A 22,351-nucleotide genomic window follows, 5' to 3' on the forward strand; every position below is an offset into this window, starting at 1 on the left:
GAGCAAGAAAGAGGTGGTGTTAGTGAGCAGAAGGTAGCATTTTGAAGAGTTTCGTTTGATAAAATAGTCTCCTTTGGCTGAAGATGCACCTCCGCGTGTGGACAGTCTCCAGTTTAGGAGTACTCTTGGATTCCTGGCTGATTGCAGGCTCCCACATAGCAGCATCCACGAGTAATGCTTTGGCTAGGAAACAGTCCTATCCTGGCAGATGATGACCTGGCCTCAGTTATTTGTGCCTTCATCACTCTTTGGCTGGATTATAGCAATATGAGATACCTGGGCATGAAGCCTCTAGTGCTTAGGAAAATAGCTCGTGCAGTGTGTTGCAGCATGTGCTTGTGGTAAATTGTGTTACTGGGAAAACATCAGGCTCACCCTTTATTTTCTGTGCGACCTTACCATATAGTTTCTAAATTGTTTTTAGGATCTTGGCTCTTACCTTTTAGGTGACAGATATTCTATTCTTAGAAGGGGCCTGAAATCGGAAAAGAGGGGGGGGCCTGAAATTGGAAAAGAGTGGGGCCTCAAAACAAAATTGGAAAAGAGCAGGGCCCCAAAGTGAAATCATCCTCTAAAAGACTGTAAGATTTCTCAAGAGTTTATTATAATCTCAAGTTAACACCTAGAAGATTTCACAAGCATTGACATTTTCCTACTTTCCACACTTACTGTAAGGCCTGTTCCTGTGACCTTAGTGTTGCTAAAAATAACCTGTAAATTTCTGTTGAAGCAAGACATTCTGTAGCATGCAAATCTCTTGTCTGTCTTGGAGAGAACAAGTGTGGTGGATGAGTAGCCTAGTTACTACAGTGGAAGAAAGATATGGTGAAGTATAGTATGAAAAGCTGTAGAACTGTAGAGATCGTAACTGTTATTTCAGTGGTAGTAACGCTCTTCCATCCCAAGCAAGTGCGAAACACAGTGTAAGGGGTGTGGGCTATTGCCAGCGTTGTACTTGTGATCTGTCACCATTCTAACATTCAGAGGCTATTGATAGAGGCTCTGGAAATAACTTGGCTTTTCCATTTGCAGACTTGCACTTAGCATGAGGCTAGTAAGGCTGTCAAACCAGCTCTTGGAGAATGTATTAAGCTGGCATTTGATTCTGTTGTTTAAAGATTGGGTTTTTTTTGATAGTAGATTTGAGTCATTTAATGTTTTGTAATTCTTTTGTGATGCATTGCTGAACTGGCCCATGATATCCCTTAAGGTGATAGCATCCTAGTAGCAGAGCAAGTTCATATACTGAGGGCTCTAGAACACGTTGAAATCCCTTCTGAATAATCAGTCCCTATGGAAATGTAAATTCTATGGGCATGGAGCTCAGACCACCTAATAATTAAGGACAGTCTCTGTAGAAGGAAGCTAATGCAAGCATTTGCAAGGTAAAGAAATACTGTTGTTTAGAAGTATTGTCTATGTCTGCCAGGGGTTCATATCCTCATATTTTTGATTGTGTGCATAATAAAAAAAAAATAAGAAGCTGATAAGCATGGTGAACCTAACTGCCCTCTGCTTCAAAGTATCAAGGGAGCCATGACTTTGTGAAATAGCTTGCTGCTTGTACTCCATATCTTCCAGGATCTGACTGAAAGCATATTATTAACAAATGCTTTCAGTATGCTGCCAATAAATGATTATTAAGGTGGAGATGATGAAATAATAATTAAGAGTAAAATATGTGATAGGGCTGTTATCACTATTTTCAAAACAGAAGTACTAAATCCAGGAAACTTACAGTTAAACTGAAAAGAAATTAAAATACTTTAAGCTGTGGAAATATGTGGAAAGGGGATCCAAACTTCCAAACTCTTTTCTGTTGCCAGCTGCTCTGACTTTATATGTAGTTGAAGCTCAGAAAAATATGGTGCAAAATCTTTTTCACTTTTTTTAACCTTGCTGCTTAGAGTCATTTCCATCATGGAGGGCTTGGGTTTTTTTTCCTTCCTGCTCTCACCTGTGTATTTAAGGGTAGATTTAATCTGATGAGCATCTTCATGGATTTGCTGGTATAGCTCTTGCAGAGAGAGACATATTTCTCAAAATGGCTACCAAGTGAGGGCAGTAGTGACTTCATTTTCACTGAGAAATGAGTTGGTTTTTTTTTTTGGCAGTTCTTTCTAAAGGAAGGATTTTTTTTGTGTAACTTGTTAGATGTCCTTGTATAGTTCAGCTTCTTCTGAACTACGGAAAATAATAGGGGAAGGATGAAGAGAGATGGCTATTAATAAAGCAATTTGGGGATGCATTCTTTTCTGGACATTAACTTCATTGCACAGCCAGATGCTCCAAATGCCTCTCCCTCTCTCCCTCTTCCATTCTTCTGGAGCACTGCCTCCCTTTTCCTGCTTTGAGGCTTCACCCAAATCTACTCTCCTTTTCTTGCAACAAACCCTGCTCAGCTTGGTACTTTCTTTCCCTCTTGCCAGGGCTTCTTAGGATAGCGTACATCTGACTTCCCCTTTGCCCTTTCTTACTCCCCTTTATCTCTTTTAAGACATTGGCAGCTTAAGCTATTGTGGTGTAGGAGGATGGTCAGAGTGAAGAAGGAGGTGTTTTTTCTCTTGTTGATTTTTTTTTTTTTTAAACTAGAACATGCTTGCTGTTATGAGCTGTGGTGGTTAGCAGTGGCTCATACGGGTCATTCCGCCAACCAGATGCCCTGGTTTCTGCCCTTGATTTATTCTGCCTTTTATTTATTTTTCTCCAAAGTCTGAGGCCTAGAATACATATTGAAGCAGGAATTGATTACAGGCAGAATAAGAAAATGATTGCAGTTGGACTAGATGATCATTGTAGGTCCCTTCCAACTGGAATTATTCTGTTACATTGTATATAACTTGATGGCTTGTCCTTGTCTGGATGTAGGATTTTGCAAATGTCACCACAAATAGTATTATCCTCTGCTTAATGTTTGATATTTTTTTAAGATGTTTTGTGCCTGCCTCTAAAATGGAGGTACTGCCCTCTTTCTATCTTGACTGCATCCTAACACTTTCCTTTGTTATATCTGAAAGAAAGTGTACCTGCATCTGATTGAAAGTTTATTGGTATGTTTCTATATTTGCTCAATTGACTGTTCAGTCAGATCTGTGAAGTGATCTGGCTTGCCTGTGGCTACGTAATTTGTGGAGCAGATCGAGTAGAGTGGCTGGAGTGTTCAACTGAGCAGTTGGTGGGCTTTCAGCTGCAGTGTATCCTTAAGATTGACAAAGGCCAATCATGCAACTACACTTTTAGAAAGCAACTTTTGCACAAGGTATAATTCAAACACTTTAAATTGACATGGCTATCAAGTGAAACAGTCCTGCACTCTTCCTGGCTGCTGTTCCCATTCTCATGTTGACCCTTTCCTTTCCTGGCACAGGTATATGATCAGTTCCCCTCTGGCTGCACAGTGCAAACTCCAGTGGGGGGGTAGCATGGGCAACTGTACTAGCAGTTGGTTGCAGGAAGCTCCTTCCCCTCCCCCCCAAACTTACATTGTTTCAGCATTCGTCCAACCTCTTCTTAAAGAGGTGTGCTATTGATAAGATTACCATTCAGATTGCTCCAATGCATTTTTGTGCTGTAGTCCTGTGCTCATTCAGGGGCTTGTGGTGTGCATTGTATTGTGTCACCACAAGCATTTCTGTACCCATGCAGTGAACTGATCTGATAAATAGCTTAACAAAAAAGACTGGGTTTAGATGGCTTGCTGTGTAGGACAGACACTCTTGTGCCAGTATTGTGCAGATAAAATGAAGGCAGATAGTTGAGGAAAGAGTACGGATAGCTTAAGTCTGTGTGGCCAGTGGGGTGGGGGGGTGGAAAAAGATTATCAAGTTACAACTTTGTAGCTGGATCAGGGAGCTGGTCTCCCTTTGTCCCTTTGCACCCTTCTTCCTCTTGCGTCCTGTTCCCTCTGCCTCCTCTTCAACACAAAACAAAACAAAAATCCCTCAAACACCTTACAAACCAAAATCCTGGCTGTTTTTCAGTTGGATCAATTATTTGATTCATTGCAACACGAACATCTGTGATGGTAGTGTATGGCTAAGGGAGTGGTGAAGGGGGTACTTGGTTACAGTACAGGTGATGTCTTTTAATCAGGGGGTTACCACTGTTTCCATAATAAACAGGCTGGTTTAACTGTGGTATTGTTGTCCGTAACAGGGTTCATATGGAGACTAGATAAACTTGTAGCAGTGTCTTACTCCTGATTGCGATCTTCCCCACAGTCCCTTTCCTTGTACACAGCTAGGTGACATCTCTGAAACATGGAAGGGCTGTGTAGTCTCTGAGAATGACAGCACCCTGGAGCAGATGCTTCCTTGTTGGACAAATTGGTCTGGCCTGCAGGTTGTACCGGGTTTCCTGGATGCCTCTTGAGAAAGGATTGGCAGTTGTAGGCTGTGTAGTTGTTGATGGTAGAAATCTGTTCCCACCCTCAGCCTTTCCTAAGGCATCTTTGGAATACACAAGAACTGAGCTGTGCTTGTATGAGACTTCAGGAAATATTGACTGTGGTATGTGATATGTAGTATGATTGCTCTGAATGTGTGCATTTCTCAGGACCAGTGGATCTTATGTATTTATGGTAGGTCCTAGTGTGAAATAGAAGGGACTGTGACACTGACTGTCTAAAGTGAAGTGGCCTGTTTGGCGAGAATGCCCAAGGACCACGAATCTAAGCAGTCGAGGAAAAATGTGCCTAGCATGATGTGTACACTGTTGGGCTGTGAAAACTCCCAGGAGAACAAATGAAGCTTCCTGCTCTAAGACACTGAAAAAGAGACAAAATGCACCTGGATATAGCCCTTCAGAATAAACTGTGGTTTTTTGTGAGGAGAGTTGCATTTGATGAAGTCTCATTACAGGCATTCTCTCCCTAGCTATTGTTGTTGAGTGGTCTCTGTAGTAGGTCATATTTAACAAGCATGTCACTTGTTCAAGAAATACTGTGAATCTTTGTCCCTCTTTACAGGTTTGCAACAGTGAGGTATGACCAGGCATCCAAGAACATTAAAAACCAGTTCATGCATCTGACCAACTACAGTGTCAACAAGAAGAGTGGAGATTATGTCAGGTACTTGGCTGGAAAATGGAACTTGATCTCTAGAGGTTGGGTCAATTTACCTAGGTTGGTCTAAGGCTGGTGCAAGTTCACAGAGGTAGGCCAGTGGTGTCAGCTTGCTTCTTTCATTTATTTTTAGCTGTGATGATCCTGAAGTAGAGGATTATGGAAACAAGTGGAGCATGAGTGCAATGCTGAGGTACTTAAAACAAGAGGGGAGAGACACTGCAGGTCAGTATGGATCTTGTTCTTTTATTCCTTTCTTGGATCTTAATCATCTCACAAGTGTGAATCCTAAGAAGTCAGGGAAGAGCCCCAGTGAGTCCCATTTAGCACCAGAGCAGGGTGGAGGGAAGCATTGTTCCTTACAGCTTACGCACTAGAGCTGTGCATTTATTCTTTATCCCCAGAGATGAGTCCTATCCCCAGAGATGAGGCCTATCCCTTCCCTTTTGCAAATAATATTCTGAGACTTTCTCAGGGTGCGTTTCTTAATATTTTACCTACATTTCCCGTTTCTTAAGGTCATTCCATTCCTTCTAAAAGCTTCCCTCCCTCTACTGCTCCCATGACCTGTTCAGTCTGATGAGTGACCAACTTCTGGAGAACTGTGCCAGTTTGAATGACTCTTGGATGTGGTGTCATCTTTCCATGGCTCAGGTTTTTGCTGGGTGTTTTCATTTCAGTCTGTGTTTCATGTAAAATAGTTCCCTCTTCCACACCTTTGCCAGGTCTGCTGGGAGTAAATGCATCTGCAGAGCAGAATCCAGGTATATCCTTTAAGGGATAAATTACCTGTGATACTGAGGCATCGGTAACACTACTGATAGCAGCTATGCCCATATTGCAAATGTTGCCAGGGAACACTCAGATGTTGGAGGAAGGGGTTTGAATCTGGCTTTCAGATGGAAGTAGACTTTTTCCCCATCATATGCGTGCATGGCTGTCCAATTGCTTGCACCATATGTTTTGAGTAAGCTGTGCATGCATAGTTATTTATATTGATACGTTTCCACACCCCACCCCAACCTAAAGTATCAAACATGCACTCTTAATAATTAAAGTAAACTGCTGAACAATGCAAGCAGGTTTCTCTATCTATTACAAGACTTCTTGCACCTTTCTCTGATGCATCTGGTTCTGGCCATAGGGAGGCAGAATGCTGGCTGGAAAGTGCTGGCCTTGTCTGGGATGGCAAGATTTTTGTGCTCTGGGATGTTTATGTGCACTTAGACATTCCCATGCTGTGTTGCTTCCACTTAGTTGTCTTCTGACACAGAAGTTCACATCTGAATTTGCTTGCATGCTCCTCTGTAATTATTCAGGTCCCTGCATGTCATCATCTGAATATGAGAAATAGTAATTGCAGGCCTAAATTGAACTCTCTAATCAAGTGGTTTGTACTAGATGTTCTTTGGGACAGGGATTACCAAATGTCTGTGTGGGTTTGCTGGAGGTCTTGTCTGTTTGCTTGTGCTCCCTTTGAGGGGTGGGGAAGGCTGTCCTATCATCCCTACTAACTTTTCAGACTAGGACTCCAGTGTTTGTTCATTCCTTCCTCCTCTCACTTCTCTATTGCTTGTCCTTGAAAACAGAAACTAAGTGTGGTGTTCTTTCTATTGCATGACTCATCCCAAGCCTAGTGTAGAATCCGGGTCTACATCTAATGTGCATCTTTTCTTGCCTTTTGCTCCTTCTGTCAGCCCAGATTCCTGTGCCTGAGCTCTGTTTACAGGCTTGTACAGAAGCTGGAGAGAGCTTCCTTACTGAAACTGCAGCTTATCTATAGGTCAGCAGGACTGGGAGCTGTCACCAGGCATATAATTTTGAAATGATTTGTGAATCATGGTATAGGAATAGCTGCTTTAGAGGAAGGTGCAACATCACAGAACAGCTATCTCAAAAGTCCACAAGAAAAATTTTTGTATCTCAATGGCTATGGCTTATTCTCTGTAGTTTAAGGGCTTATCTCACTAACCCACTCTTGTTTAATCCTTTCTAATACTCTGAGTGGGCTGTGATCAGACTCCAGCTGACTTGTGTTGATGTGCTTGCCACATGTTTCTGCTTATTTGCACTGTACATATACTCACTTTTATCATTCTCATTTGTGAGTATTTTTGCACTAGGATACTTACGCATGTATCTATATACTTATGCTTGCATGGATTTCCAAATATCGTTGCTTTGTCATCCATAGTCTCTCACCTGCTTTAATTCACAAAGGTATCTGTCCACATGCATATTCTCATGCTTTTCTAGATATTGTGTGTTACTTCACAATCTACTTTTTTTCTTTTTTTTTTTTTCTTCTCTCCTCCCCTCCTTGCAGCACTGATGGCCAACGTGGAGGACCTGATTATCAAGACTGTGGTTTCTGCTGAGCTGGCCATTGCCACAGCTTGTAAAACTTTTCTTTCACATCGTGGCAGCTGCTTTGGTAAGGCACTGGGGGCATCTTTGTTGATTGGCTCTTGAATAGTGTTTGAAACTTCCAGCTCTCTGACACTATGGAGAAATGTGCATTCCGTATTGCAAGGAAGCCGGATACTGCTTTTTTTTCCTCAGTATAGGCCTCTATGAGGGCAAGGGATGTTGAATCACAGTTGCCCTTGTGCCAGTGTCGTTCATCAGAATCTCATGCTAGAAATGGGATGATGAAAAGGGACTTGAAAGGGAACTGGGGAAGTGCTGGAAAGTTGAAGTTACTGACCCACTAGTGCCCTTGCAAAGGGTGGCTGAGGATGATTAAACATCCCTTTAGACCATTTAATATTCTCTAGTGAGCCATTTAGCCCAATGTAATTCTGAATTATTGTCTTACATGCATCTGAGGACTAGGGACGAATGTGTAATGCAGTGCCTGGAATGACGGTGGTGGTAATGCTTCTGGGCTTGTGCTTATGTAAGAGTACCGCGTGGTGGCGTCAAAGCCTGTTTCTGGCAGAAGCTGGATGCAGAACTATGTGCTGGCAAAGGGATTTGAGAACTCGCTGGCAGCAGATGCTGGGAGGAGGTCCAGAAAGCAGCGGCTGGTACCACAGTGTGCCTTCTCCCGCTTTCCAGCGGCTGCTTCCCAACCTTCCCTAAAGAGGCCTCCTCCTGCTCTTAGCCGCCCTTTGCTCATGTGGATACACGCACAAAGATGGAGTCTCAGGACAGGGGAACTGGGTCTAGAATTAGTCTCAGTGCTTAAACCAAAGACTAAGCTTGGCTTAAGGTATCCTGTGTTTAGGTACTGGGACTTGTATTTAAACTGGCTGTGACAGGTAAATCCATTTGTGTGGTTTTTGCATTGCACTTGGGTATTGACAATTCTGCAGCATTCAACACTCTTAACACAGATGCTGTCATCTTTGGATATTCGGGGGTGATGAGACAGTCAAGAATCAAGGAGGAGCCATGGCTGATATGTTGTCTAGTTACCTGCCAAATAGTCTTAGTGAAGTAACAGTTTATCAGCTACTCCAGAAATATCAACTGGATTAAAAAAAAAGCACACCAAAAACCTTTAACTGCCTCTTTTTTCCTTCTCCCTTTTCCCCCCTCAGTTGTGATTCTAGATTCCTCTGAGCTGTGTATGTGGAAACTAATGTTCCTCATGTACTTTCTGCTGGGCCTGGCTCTGAGGTTATCCCACTTCCTGCTGCCTCCCCAGGGCTGTACTAACCACCCTCTCAGATGCTCCCCCACAAATAAACTGTTTTGTTCCATTTATTTCAGTGTAAACATAAATTAAGAGCTTCCCAGGAAAGAGAGCTTAAGTAGGAGCCATACTGCTTCCCCAGGGAGCCTGAGGCATTTCCAGAGCTCAGTACTTTCTGCCACCTTCCCCCACAATTAAGTGGTGGTCCTTGTCCCAAGGATTTGAACTGCCCTTGTCATGCTGTATGCCTCGTTCTTCATCTGCATGTCTAGTGCTGACACTCTTTGGTTGTGCTACTTTTAACCCTGTTGTAAAAAAGGCAGTTTTTCTAGCTGGAGTTGTGCAGAATGGCTGAGTTCATAGCTGTTAACATGAGGGAGAAAACTGGGAATGCAGATTTCAAGGCAGTATGCAGGGGCTCCCAAGAGCCTTTTTTTTTTTTTTTTTTTTTCCTTCATTCTGGGCTGTGAACAATGGAACTGCATGTGTGTCCTGAGAAAGACTGATCATTTGAAAAGTATCTCAGACTTCAGAAACCTGTATCTGAGATTCAGATAGAGGTAGGCCTTGTTTGGAAAACTTCTAGAAAAAGATGAATAACAAAATGTATTCTGCTCTAGGCTTTGTAATGCTGTTCTAGGGAATAGGACTCCAGCACAATTGCCACCTTCTTGCTAAGAATTAAATCACAAGTACTTATTTGTCTAGATTAGGTTGCCCACTTTATTTCTCTAACAGTTTAGCACTGTTGTGGTCCTTCATTCCTTTCCCAAGTAAATTCTTTTTTTACGTAATATACTTGTTTTCTAGATTTAAGGGAAGAGACTCCATTCATGGCTTCTTCATGTTCTAAAATAAGGCTGGTGAGACAGTCTGTATGGTTCCAGCTACACATGCTTGCCTAGAAAGTGAGAGTGATAGGTCAGGATGATTCTTTTTCTAATGTTAAAGCAGAGTGCTGCTGACAATTTGTGGGAAGATTGTAGTGAGTCCCCTTTTGGTCATGTCATGTGAGCTGTTTACTGCATTCTAGTAATAATCAGTTCTCAGAGGACTTGGGATGCTCAGAAGTGTTGTTCCTCTGAAGTGCATCACAGAAAGTAGTGTAAGTACTACGTGATTTTGTTGAAGCCTTGTTGATGCATTGTTATTAACAATGTGATCTCAAGCCTCTATTTTGTTCTTTATGATTAGCTAATAATTCCTCATGTAAAATAAAGCTGCAAGTAAAAATTGTCTTAACCAGTAGCTCCAGAGGAGGGCATGCTGCAGGACTCTGAACCGCTGCATTGTCCTAAAGCTGGTCACCACCTGAGTTGTTGGTTGCCTCTGGAGCCTTCTTTAAGAGAAACTGGATTTTGCACTAACTTTGAGGGACGTGACATCTCGGTGGGAGCAGGAGATATGATGGGGATATATATGTCCAAGCTGATTAAAGACTGCAGTGTTCTCCCTCCTGGAGTAAGCACTTCTGGGTAGGCTAGAAAAGGCAGTGAAGCCTGCTTTCAGACAGTCTGAAAAATCTCTCTGTAGGATGGTTTAATAGGGGATGAAATGAAGGCAACTGGGTGCAGCACATATTTTTGCCAGCATGGCCCTATTTTCTGTACTCACTGAAACATGAGCCTGAAGAAGCAAAAGATTGAAGCACCCTGTTTCATTCCCAGCTCTAGTCAACCTGGTGGTGACGCTGTAAAGCTCTTCTGCAATCAAGGAGGGGCAGGATAGGATAACAGGCATGTTTGTTGATCCCACCAAAGCAATGAGTTTCTTACTTAGCTGCTCCTGTGTCCTAAGGCTGAATTGGTCAGGCTTATGCTTCTAATCACATCTACGTTAAGATGGTATAGAGCAAACAATAAACTATTGTACTACTTGAGTGGTGCTGACATGGAGCTGAATGCTTAAAAAAGTCTTCATTTGTATCTAATCACCAGTTCTCGACCATCTATGTTACTGTTCTTCATGAGCACTTCATTTTCTTAGTAGTGCCAGTTGACCTGTTTGGGGGAATGGTAGCCTTTTGTAGTACTGAACAGTGCTGGCCTGCTCTGTAATGAATTTTGCAGGACCTTAAAAATTTGAGATTCTTAAGGAATTTCTGTGCAGACTTGCTTGACATGAGTATAGGTGAGTCCCTGCTTAGAGACTTAAGTCAGCCATACATATACTGTACACATATCCTATGTCTTTTTCTGTTTTCATAGATGGCATGTCAAAGAAAAGCAGAACAGGTATTCCCTACGCTTATCTCTTTTTGCAAAGCATAATCCCTTCTATTTTTATACCCTTACTGTCAGTCTTTGCTTCAAAGCCAGTATGTAAAGATGCCATTTTGAATCTGAAGAAGGTTGTCCTTAGAGTCCTCTGGCTACCACCAGATTCAGGAGCCCTGTACCTTTCAGGATAGGTCTTTTGATGATCCAGTGTGCCAAGGTAGGTTTTGTAATATTAAATATATCTTCAGAATTTAACAAAACTGTCAGCTGAGCCTGAAGGATAAAAGGAGTTCAAGGGATAGGTCTTCTAGTGATAGCTCCTGTAGGAGTAGTGGTCTATCCCTGCACTGTTTTCCTTACTTGTCACTTCATAGCTCTAAATGGTACCTAACTGATGATGATTTAGCACCCAGAGCTCAGCTGAAAGAGTCAAGATCCCTGTTGCTGCAGAAGGTTTCTAGTTTCTTTAGGAAGCTGTTCTCAGCTTGGTAGCACCAGTTTTCTTTCTCAGGGTGCTGGGGCAGACCTAGGAAGAATTAACTCTTCCAAAAACAGCCATAAAGAAATGACCAGCATTGTCAATTTATCATCAGTGGACTTGTGTTACCAAAGTCTGAATCAACCCTGGCTTCTCATTTTATCTTCTACTGCCATTGGGTCTTGTAATGACATTAAGGTCTTTAGCAGATGGATGAGAACATGGAAGTGAAGAACACCAGGTTATTCTTGTCTCCTAGTTTGCTTGGGGCTAAGGTTGTTGGATTTTAGGAGCTTGAAATCAGAAGAAATTGGGCTAATGAAGTCAGGAAACATGCTCTCTTCCTCCTTCACCTCATGTAGCCATATATCTTATGCAGTCAGCTGGCTTTTATTTTGATCTGCCTGCTACTAAGTTTGTTGAAGAACAAGTAGCAGCATATCTACTCTTCTGTTCCTCAGTGACATAAGGGAAGTTAAAAGACCTACAAAGACCTTACAAAGAGTAAGCAGGATGCAAGACTCTCTACATTGAATTGCCATCTTTGAATTGACCTAATCCTGCTTGAACAGGACGAGGGAAGTGATAGTGCCCCTGTACTCAGCACTGGTGAGGGCACACCTCAAAATACTGTGTTCAGTTTTGGGCTCCTCACTACAAGAAGGACATTGAGGTGCTGGAGCGTGTCCAAAGAAGGGCAGTGAAGCTGGTGAAGGGTCTAGAGCACAAGTCTTACGAGGAGCAGCTGAGGGAGCTGGGGTTGTTTAGCCTGGAGAAGAGGAGGCTGTGGGGAGACCTTATTGCTCTCTATGGCTACCTGAAAGGTGGTTGTAGTGAGGTGGGGGTTGGTCTCTTCTCCCAAGTAACAAGTGATAGGACAAGAGGAAACGGCCTCAAGCTGTGCCAGGGGAGATTTAGATTAGATATTTGGAAAAATTTCTTCACAGAGAGGGTGGTCAAGCATTGGAACAGACTGCCCAGGGAAGTGGTACAATCACAGTCCCTGGAAGTATTCAAAAAATGTGTAGATGTGGTGCTTAGGGACATGGTTTAGAGTTGGATCAGGCAGTTAGGTTAACAGGATGGACTTGAAGATGATCTCTGAGGACCTTTCCAACCTCAATGATTCTATGATGAAGTGCTGTCTAAAGGCGGTTACTGGGATGTTAACCTCTTCACTCACTATGATCTCACATGCTGGGTTGAAGAACATTCTCCTTCATGGGTGATAATTTATTTACCCTGTAAGATTAGGATTATAAAGGCAGCCCAGTTTGCACCAAGACTCCTGTTCTTTGATATTAGCCTTGATAGATGGCCTTTTTAGCTTTTCTGACTTCAGAGTAGAAGGATGATTCTGAGTTTGATTTTGGTACAGGTGATGAGCCCAACTGTAATCTTCACCAAAGAAAGTAGTGGTGTATGTAGAAGGAGAGCAACCAAGATGGTGAAAGGTCTGGAGGGCAAGACTTACGAGGAGCAGCTGAGGTCATTTGGCTTGTTCAGCTTGGAGAAGAAAAGGCTGAGGGGTGACCTCATTGTGGTGTACAACTTCCTCAAGGGGGGCAGCGACCAGATCAGAGGTGCTGATCTCCTCTCTCTGGTGACCAGCAATAGGACACGAGGAAATGGAATGAAGCTGCTTCAGGGGAAGTTCAGATTGGACATGAGGAAAAGATTCTTCACTGAGAGGGTGGTCGGTCACTGGAGCAGGCTTCTCAAGGAAGTGGTCATGGCACCAACCCTGTCAGAGTTCAAGGAGCATCTGGATGATGCTCTTAGTCGTATGGTTTAGGTTTAGGTAGTCCTGCGAGGAACAGGAAATTGGACTTTGATCCTTAAGGGTCCTTTCCAACTCGAGATATTCTGTGATTCTATGTAGGCGCCCTGAAATTAATCCACTTCTGAAGGCTTCCATTGGGAATATGACTAAGTGTCCTTCAAGCTTTAGTAGAAGGAAAAAAGGTTGAGAAGTCATCTTAGAAGTGATGGAGTTTTTCTGGTTACCTGTTGTGGAGAAAGTGCCTCTAAGTGAGGTAACTACACATTTGGCCAACCTAGTATGACAAACTCTGGCAGGTGCAGGGTGCATCTTGTGAAGTAGACAAGAACACCAACGTGGAATAATTCTGCCTCCTCTTGTTGAGTCCTTTACTGTAATAACACTGAGAGACAAGGCCTTTCTCTGTTAAAATAAAGTTCTCTAAAAAAGGAAGTTAAGCAGTATTATTTAGAGTGCAAGGCAAACTCCTGCACAAGACTACAGCACCAGTACTTTCCCTAAAGCCTTTGGTGTCCAGATTAAAGGCTTCTGTTTCATTACTTGATATGACACAGTGTGGCCTTTTCCTTATCAAAGCCTAAACTATTATGCTGGCCTTTTGTAGAGTAACAGGAATGATTTGGGACCTGACTGAGAGAGCCCCCAAGATGTAGATTTGTTCATGTCCCCATAGCTGTTAAGATGCGCTCTACCAGAGTTGAAGCAGGTACTGTACCATCACTAGATAAAGTGATGGAGTTAATTTGCAAAATACTGTGTAGTCTCTGAAGCCTCAAGTTTGGCAATATGTTCAACAAAGCAGTACGTCCATCACTATACTGTTAGAATTTTTTCTCCCTTGCACTGACTGGTTGCTGCTTTGGATGAAATTGTAGCACAGTTAGCTTTTCTAAGCTCCTTGATACATGTTGTCTATAAGATGGTCTGCAGGATACCTTTATATAAAGCACAGAAGTAGTAGGAAGGAAAAAGGGAAGACTTGAATTTCAGTAGCACAGGTATAGTTCCTTGCATTAGGAATGTCTGTAAATATGCTCCTGCTTAAAATGAGATAATCTGTTTTTATTGCAAAAGCAGAAGAATTGCATGCTATGCAGCTTTTTTTTGGTGTATGTGTGTCCCTTCATAACCTCAGGTTGCCTCCATTCAGTTGCAGAATATGTACTTTGCAGAAAAGCTGCTTCTTTCTCCCCAGTGAACAAGCTGAAAACAAAGACCAGAATTACAGCGACCCTCTAGGAATTGAGCTTATTCATTCTATGCAAAATCATGAAAACATTGTTTGCGCTACCAGGCTATCGCTTGTGACTTTGTTTCTAGGCTTACAGAGAATAGCAAATTCTTTGGGGATATTTTCTAAAAGGGAGTGCCAGTGCAATCTTTGACAGCATTGTAAGCCAAACTTGGTAGTTTACCAGAACCAAAAAGCTGGAGACCATGTTTCTAGCCTTCCTCTTAGTCTTAAATAATGACATTGGCAAAAAAAAAATCTCTTGCTGAACTGTTGCTGTTACTTTAGTCTGAAGCTAGCCCTCCTCTTGGGAGGATTGTGAAGCTCGGTCAGCAGTGACTTCTCTGCAGGGACTGGAGGGTAGAGGCAGGCTGTTGCTGCTGAGTGTTGGCAACAGCTGGTACCTCCTAATATAATTCCAATTTCTTTAGTAAACTGTGAGGGTGAAGCATGTTTTTGTGGATTGTAGTAGCAAGAGGAGGGGAGCAAGGGCAGGCACTGTGGAAACTTGATATCTTAATTTCTTCTATTCTTCCCTTAATAACAATAGTGGTGCAAGGTGGGTTGTCATAAACCTACCATTGCCGCAGCCTGAGGCATCTGTTTCTCTTTTGGTCATTCTGTTTTCTTTACTCTTTCTAAAGAGGGAAATGGCAGTCTTGCTGAAGTTGGTAATTGCAGAGGATATACTTCTGATCATGCTCATGTGACTCTACATCTTTGTGCTGCCTATGTATTTAATTTTACAAATGATAGTGGAGTTTCACAGTAGAAAGGATACTTCTTCTGTGTTTAATCTAGATAGTGTGTTTTCCAAATGTGGAAAAGGGCCAAGGAGATATTTCTAGGACAGTTGAAACCACAGGTAATTTATCTTCTGTTTGTGCCCGAGTATCCCAGGCAAACTTGAGAACCCCTTTGTGCTAAGCCCTATGTGGGAACCTGTGAGGCTTGATTCTGTTGCCAGAACATGGATATTGCATAACTCCTGATGCCCTGATGTAACAGAGACATCTGCCTGGGGGTTGTAGATATGACCTAGAATACATGAGACTTGGGGCATTATGGAGCAGCAGTGGAGTCTTCCTAGGAGACGCTAAGGCATTGCAGATGGCATTAGATGTCTCTGTTTTAGAATGAAATTGAGTCAACGGGGATACCCCGAAGAGCTTTCTGTCCTAATGAACACGGCAGACACAAGGGAAAGGAGTGTAAAGCACCAGCAAGCATGGTCAGGGCTAGCTAAGGTCAAGAGGTTTCCCACATGTATTTGTAAAAGTGGACAGAATAAGTGAGTAACTGGGTGGGAAAGGGAGGTTTAAAGAGCAAGTGGTTTGGAAGGGAGAAAAGTGTGGGAGAGGAGGACAAAGTCAGAGGAGCCCAAATACTAGCAAAGGTCCTTTGAGGGGCAGAGGGAGGGAATGGCCAGCAGCAAAAGAAGCAGCAGCTAGTCAAAACAAAATGCTCTGCTTCCTGACTGGGGTTGGGAGGTCGCAGACCAGCAACTGCTACAGGCCCACTCATTGCTTCTCTGCCTGAAGCATGAGCTGCCTGTTCACTGGAGTTTGCTATGCCATTAAGAGTCACAGGTCTTCACGAAACCTGAGATTGTATTTTGAAATAATGTATTAAAATCATCAGAAGTCTCTCCTGGTCAAAATGCTTTGCTAGTGTTTACGCTTATAATCCTCACCTCCTCCTTTTCCCTCTACTGCAGCCTTTCCCATCTGGGGAGCAAGACAGCCAAACATAGATTCAGCCTCATTTATTTGGAGTGAACCAACTCCATAACTCTCTGCTGTTTTGCTTCCCACTCAATGTCTGGCTACATAGTCTAGAAAAGTGAGCAGGCAATACTCACTCTGCTGCCATTTCCTCCCCTTCCAAGTCCCCCCCCCCCCCCCCCCCAGCTCATTAACTTCACATTATAAGCTACATGAGCTCTCGCACAGCTGTCTGCATAGGAAGATCTTGTCAAGCAGTCCAGCTTCCCAGAGCCAGCATCAATGTCAGGCAGGCGACAAAAGGCCAAGGCCAGAATTCAAGGAAAGCAGCATGGCAAAGAAATTCTCCTGCTTTCACTCCAGGCACTAGGGAACTGGTTAATTTCATGGAAATCCTTCTTCTCTGCCAGTACCCTGTTCTGCAGTGTTTTGAAAAAATGTGCCTAAGTTGCCCTGATGATCATTAACTGTATTTCTTAATGCTGGAAGAGGGAATTGCATTAACGCCAACTTCTGATTTACAGTTGTCTTTGTGTAGCATCCTTCTTGCAGCTCTTTCCAAACTAGAGAGAACGTGTGTATAGCGTGAAATAGTAAAATCAGTCTTGGAATGGGAAGCTGGCATCAATCTGACCTGTGTAGAGCAGAACACATCTAGCAGATGTAATATGTTACGAATGTTTTAGAAACCAAGGAAAAAAATATTTCTATAGTGGTTTGCTGCAAAGTGGCAAGCTGTCAATAAGATAAAGAGTTATGGGAGGTTGTCCATGTAGATGGAGCTGCTGAGGAGAAGACTCGTGTACTCCTGTGGGGATGCTGCAGAAAACCATACAGGAATAATTGAAAAGAAGCTGATGCTTGAAAGAAGCAAGATTTTTCTATAGCTGACTGGAACAATGAATATAGGAATTAAAAAGTGAAAAGGAGACTGAAGTTCTGTTGTTTCCAGGATCCAGTGGAAGAAGTAGATTGGACCTGCTGTGCTTGTGTCACTTCTATGTGAAAACAAGTAGTAGAGTTCTGCACGAACTGCAGTTTGTGAACAGCAAAGAGTTTATTTTTCTATATAACACTTTTCTAAGACTCATTTTCTGCTTCCCTCTTTCCACCACAAACAGTATATATTTAATCTTGATTCTGAGGAAGTAAAATTTCCCACTTTTGTAATGCTATCATTTGTTCAGCCGTAGAGATTTCACTGGGTTTGACCTAAATGATATAGGTAGAAATTACCTGATAGAGACCAATGTTGGACCTTACCTGAACGTTTAACGGTGCAGCAAGGTAAGCTTACAATGTATGCTGTGTTTTCAGAGCTGTATGGTTTTGATGTCCTTATCGATGACACTCTCAAGCCCTGGCTGTTGGAAGTGAACTTATCCCCATCATTGGCCTGGTGAGTGATTCCCAGTTTAATACGAGGCTGGGACTGTTGCTAGAGATGGTTGTCCTTGAAACTTGTGGTCCTAGGAGGGCATGGTTTCATGATGCCTGCAGAGTATTTGTTCCACTGTTAAGAGCTGACAGAGAGGATAGTCCTTTGCTTTTCCCTTTGCATAAACAAACTTATTGCAGCAATAGGTTTTGAAAGAACCCAGTTGGGATTCCATTTTCTTTTTAATTATTTCTCTTCTACGGTCCATCATCATTGTTAACACTTCAGAATCTCCCATCATAGATGAATTTTGAAACTCTCCAGACCATTGTGTGGGGTTTCAATCTGCTTGGCTGAGTAGAAACTTTAAGATTTTGGAGTCCAAGCAGAGTTCAGGCATTATGCTTGACTTAAGTATGTAGTTGTATGCTTGGGCTCAAATTTTTAGTCTAGTACTCTCTTTAGCTAAAATCTAAAGAGAGTGAGTGTTGTCTTGGCCCTTATGCTGGTCCTCATACTCTAATGCAACTTGAGGATTTATTTTTGTAGCTCTTCAACTATGTGTGTTTTCTGGACTAGTGTTTAGCTTTACAGGGGCACAGATGCACATACACTTTTGTAGTACTGTGAATGATATTTCAGTTATAACGATATAAATAAGCTTTAAGTTATATGTTCCTGAAATAGCCATATCTGACCTTCCTCTTGATCCTCCCCTCCTTCTTTATCCTGCATAGAATTTTTTTCGGACACTGCTCATAACCCTAGCTTCCGCAGTACCCATTTTGTTTTCAGGTGCAACTAGAATGTTTCCACAATGTTTAATTTCCCAGTTTGGTGGTTTGTGCTCGTATACATACACACTGAATTATTTGCACCCTTTGCTACTTAAAACTCTTAACTCGCATCTGCATCCTTTGCTCTGCTTTGTTATGATTGCCGTTTTCTTTGTCCAAGCTGTTGGCATCTATCACTGTGCTGTAGAACAGGCTTGATTTCTCTGCTCCCAAGGAATCAAACTTTGCCTGTCTGATCTGAACTGTATTAATTGATTTTTCTTCCACTGGATGCTTCCCATCTGTCCCTACTGATTTCTTCATATCTATCACCTTCCCTAATCATTTGTTCCCATCCATTAGAACTAACCCATCTGATTTTATGATTTTATGTGGAAGAGGCGTAGGTAACTGTGATTTTTAAGAATTGTACAACAGCAACCTCTATCTACTCCATGAAATGTAGCGTAGATACATTCAAAGAAAATGTTTCTAGCCAAGCAGAGCTAAAACAAGGCTGTACATTGCTGTTTCACGTTTACCTATGTGTGTGAAAATCACCTAGTTTTCCTCCCATGTTGATTATGTCTGTGTTAAGGACCAATACAAAGAAACTATATTGGAAGATATCTTGGATATTGATGCATTCCTCTCATTTAATGCCAGACAAATAATTCTTCTTGTCCTCTGTTTCATGTGGGGATAGTGATGCTCCTTTGGACCTGAAGATCAAAGCTAGCATGCTTTCAGATATGTTCACTCTTGTAGGTGAGTGTAACAAAAAGCTCCTTCAATCTTTCCCTTATTTAAAACCAATAAAAGGTAGGTTTATGAGCTGCATGTTATTAGATGAATATAGTAGAGGAGAACTCTAGTTAAAGAGAGCAACTGTATTTAGCACTGGGAAGTTATATGTGGACATTTCAGCTTCAGAATTATCTGGCTGTTTGTGATGCTTAGGTGGTATTAAGAGTCCGTAGTTTAGTATTTGAGGACACTACTCTTTCTCTTTAGCAGGTGACTTCTGTTTAGCCCTCAGAATCAGTATTCATGCATTTTTTTAAGGTTGAATGTGTGGGTTCTGGTTAGGCTATGTTAGAAGTGGAGTCATGCTTGTGAAAGCTGCATGACTTTCTGATGCACAGCACCTTTTAGGCATCCCTAGTACATCTTGGTTCGGTTACTTGACACAACTTACCTCTATACTAAAAGAGGCAGAATTGTCATCAGGAAGCCTGCTCAGCTATTTAAGAAATGGAGCCTATCTCTATGCTGCTATTCAGTAACCTGTGTTATTGATTTAAGTACTTGGTTTTGAAGCAAGTTCTAGTTTTATTCAAAAAATGTAATGCAATGTACAGTTTGGGATTAAACAAAACAAGATATAAAAAAGAAAAGCATCCTTTTTGGTCCCTGGGCAGGGACAGGAAGGTCATGAATGAACTGAGATCATTAACAGGAATGCTAGGTTTATATTTCAGGGTTTGCCTGTCTTAAAAGTTCTCATGTGGCTCCTGATGCCCATAGGCTTCGTGTGCCAGGATCCAGGCCAGCGGTCAAGCAGGGCCATTTATCATTCATCTGAATCTGTCAGGAGAAATCCATACCAGAAGCTGCAGGTAAGTGACTTCAACAAGCCAGAGCTGAGGAGGATAGCTGGAAAGTCATTCTCATTGAATTTGGCTCACAGGTGAGAGAGCCAGTGAGTGAGGTTATCTGGATTTCTAGCATTACTACAGAAGAGACTCAGGGGATGCACCTGAGCTATGGGCTGTTTAGCCACTTTCATTTTGTTGTGGGCAACAAGCTTCCAGAACCCTAGAGCTTTATGAATGTCTCCAAGACCTCCTTCTAGGCAGAAAAAGCTTTTTTGCATTTGAAATTTAAGGCTGCTTTCCCATTCACTCTTGGAATCTCTCACTTCCTTTCCTGTGGATCCTTGGACTGAGGCCTCATGTGGCTTGCTGTGACTGTCCATTACCTTTTCTGCTGAGATGGTGCTTTCTTAGCATTGTAATGCTGAAGGGCAGTTGTTCTCTCTTTTTGGCTATGAGATGAATTCTATAAATATCTGTGGAAGTTGAGCATTCACAAAAGGCAGGGAGATCCCTTATGTCATTTGGGCTTTCAGATGCATTTCTCCTCAGGCAAGTAGGCAAGCAATGTATCCTGACACACTCTGCAGCTGATGCATATGCTCCTGTGAGGGACATGCAACGTTGTTGTGTAGCTCAAGTTCAATTAGGAAATGAAAAGTCATTTTTGTTCAGTGACAGAGTACCAATACACTGTTCATTTTGGTATAGGGAGAACTCACAGAAATTGCAACATTTTGCTTCTTGTAAAACTCGGAGTCTTGAGTCACTGGGAGAGAGGTGAATAGCTGGTAAGGTGAGATTTGAGTATCTATAGGATGCGTGGATGAGTCCAAAGCTTCTAAGGCCAGTTTAATAGATAGGGTTTCATACGGATCCCTCTGACCATAAAGGTGCTCTTTGTGGCAGACAAATGGTATGTCAGATAAATTAGGAACCATTCCAGAAAAAGTAACCTTCTCTCTTAGGGTAATGTGAACAGATCCTGATAATTTGGTGTCTTTTATCTGAAAAAAAATTATACAAGACAGTCTAAGAAAACTGAGCTGTTGGGAAGCATTGAATTTTAAGGAAACATAATGACAAAGGACGAGGAAAAGGCTGAGGTACCTGATGCCGCCTTTGCCTCAGTCTTTAATAGCCAGACCAGTAGTTCTCTGAGTACCCAGCCCCCTGAGCTGGAGGACAGGGATGAGGAGCAGAACGAAGCCCCCATAATCTAAGGGGAAATGGTTAGCGACCTGCTACACCACATAGACACACACAGTTCTATGGGGCCAGATGGGATCCACGCAAGGGTACTGAGGGAGCTGGCAGAAGTGCTCACTAAGCCACTTTCCGTCATCTGTCAGCAGTCCTGGCTGATAGTCCAGCTCCCAGTTGACTGGAGGTTAGCAAATGTGATGCCGATCTACAGGAAGGGCTGGAAGGAGGATCTGGGGAACTACAGGCCTGTCAGCCTGACCTTGGTGCTGGGGAAGGTTATGGAGCAGATGATCCTGAGTGCCATCACATGGCATGTACAGGACAACCGGGTGATCAGGCCCAGTCAGCACAGGTTTACAAAAGGCAGGTCCTGCTTGACCAACCTGATCTCCTTCTATGACAAGGTGACCCGCTTAGTGGTATGCGGGAAAGGCTGTGGATGTTGTCTACCTGGACTTTAGTAAGGCCTTTGACGTTGTCTCCCACAGCATTCTCCTGGAGAAACTGGCTGCTCGTGGCTTGGATGGGCGTACTCTTTGCTGGGTAAAAAACTGGCTGGATGGCTGGGCCCAAAGAGTTGTGGTGAACGGAGTCAAATCCAGTTGGCAGCTGGTCACGAGTGGTGTTGCCCAGGGCTCAGTATTGGGGCCAGTTCTGTTTAATATCTTTCTCAATGATCTGGAGGAGGGGATCGCGTGCACCCTCAGTAAGTCTGCAGATGACACCAAGTTGGGTGGGAGCGTTGGTCTGCTGGAGGGTAGGAAGGCTCTGCAGAGGGTTCTGGACAGGCTGGACTGATGGGCTGAGGCCAACTGTATGAGGTTCCGCAGGGCCAAATGCTGGGTCCTGCACTTGGGTTACCATACAACCCCATGCAACACTACAGGCTTGGGGAAGAGTGGCTGGAGGGCTGCCCGGTGGGAAAGGACCTGGGTGTGTTGGTTGACAGCTGGCTGAATATGAGCCAGCAGTGTGCTCAGGTGGCCAAGGCGGCCAATGGCATCCTGACTTGTGTCAGAAACAGTATGGCCAGCAGGACTAGGGAAACAATTGTCCCCCTCTACTCGGCACTGGTGAGGCTGCACCTTGAATCCTGTGTTCAGTTTTGGGCCCCTCACTACAAGAAGGACATTGAGGTGCTGGAGCGTGTCCAAAGAAGGGCAGTGAAGCTGGTGAAGGGTCTAGAGCACAAGTCTTACGAGGAGCAGCTGAGGGAGCTGGGGTTGTTTAGCCTGGAGAAGAGGAGGCTGAGGGGAGAC

The 22,351-nt window shown here is 43.0% G+C and overlaps 1 protein-coding gene across 7 annotated transcripts in view; it reads left to right on the forward strand.

Annotated features, from left to right (window-relative positions):
- Positions 1-22,351, forward strand: part of TTLL5 (tubulin tyrosine ligase like 5) — a 151,590-nt gene that overhangs the window by 22,289 nt on the left and 106,950 nt on the right. For all 7 annotated transcript variants that reach the window (XR_015702251.1, XR_015702252.1, XR_015702253.1 and 4 more), the window contains 6 exons: positions 4,967-5,068; positions 5,196-5,287; positions 7,389-7,496; positions 17,455-17,536; positions 18,998-19,059; positions 19,819-19,910. Coding sequence is in view for 4 of the 7 variants with exons in the window: in XM_087747363.1 (XP_087603489.1) it covers positions 4,967-5,068; positions 5,196-5,287; positions 7,389-7,496; positions 17,455-17,536; positions 18,998-19,059; positions 19,819-19,910 (538 nt within the window). In the remaining 3 variants the exon portion in view is untranslated. The remainder of the gene's footprint in view (positions 1-4,966; positions 5,069-5,195; positions 5,288-7,388; positions 7,497-17,454; positions 17,537-18,997; positions 19,060-19,818; positions 19,911-22,351) is intronic.

This window comes from Nipponia nippon, unplaced genomic scaffold (assembly GCF_047370975.1).
Source record: "Nipponia nippon isolate SJK-2023a ecotype South Korea unplaced genomic scaffold, ASM4737097v1 scaffold_11, whole genome shotgun sequence".
Taxonomy (NCBI): Eukaryota; Metazoa; Chordata; class Aves; order Pelecaniformes; family Threskiornithidae; genus Nipponia; species Nipponia nippon.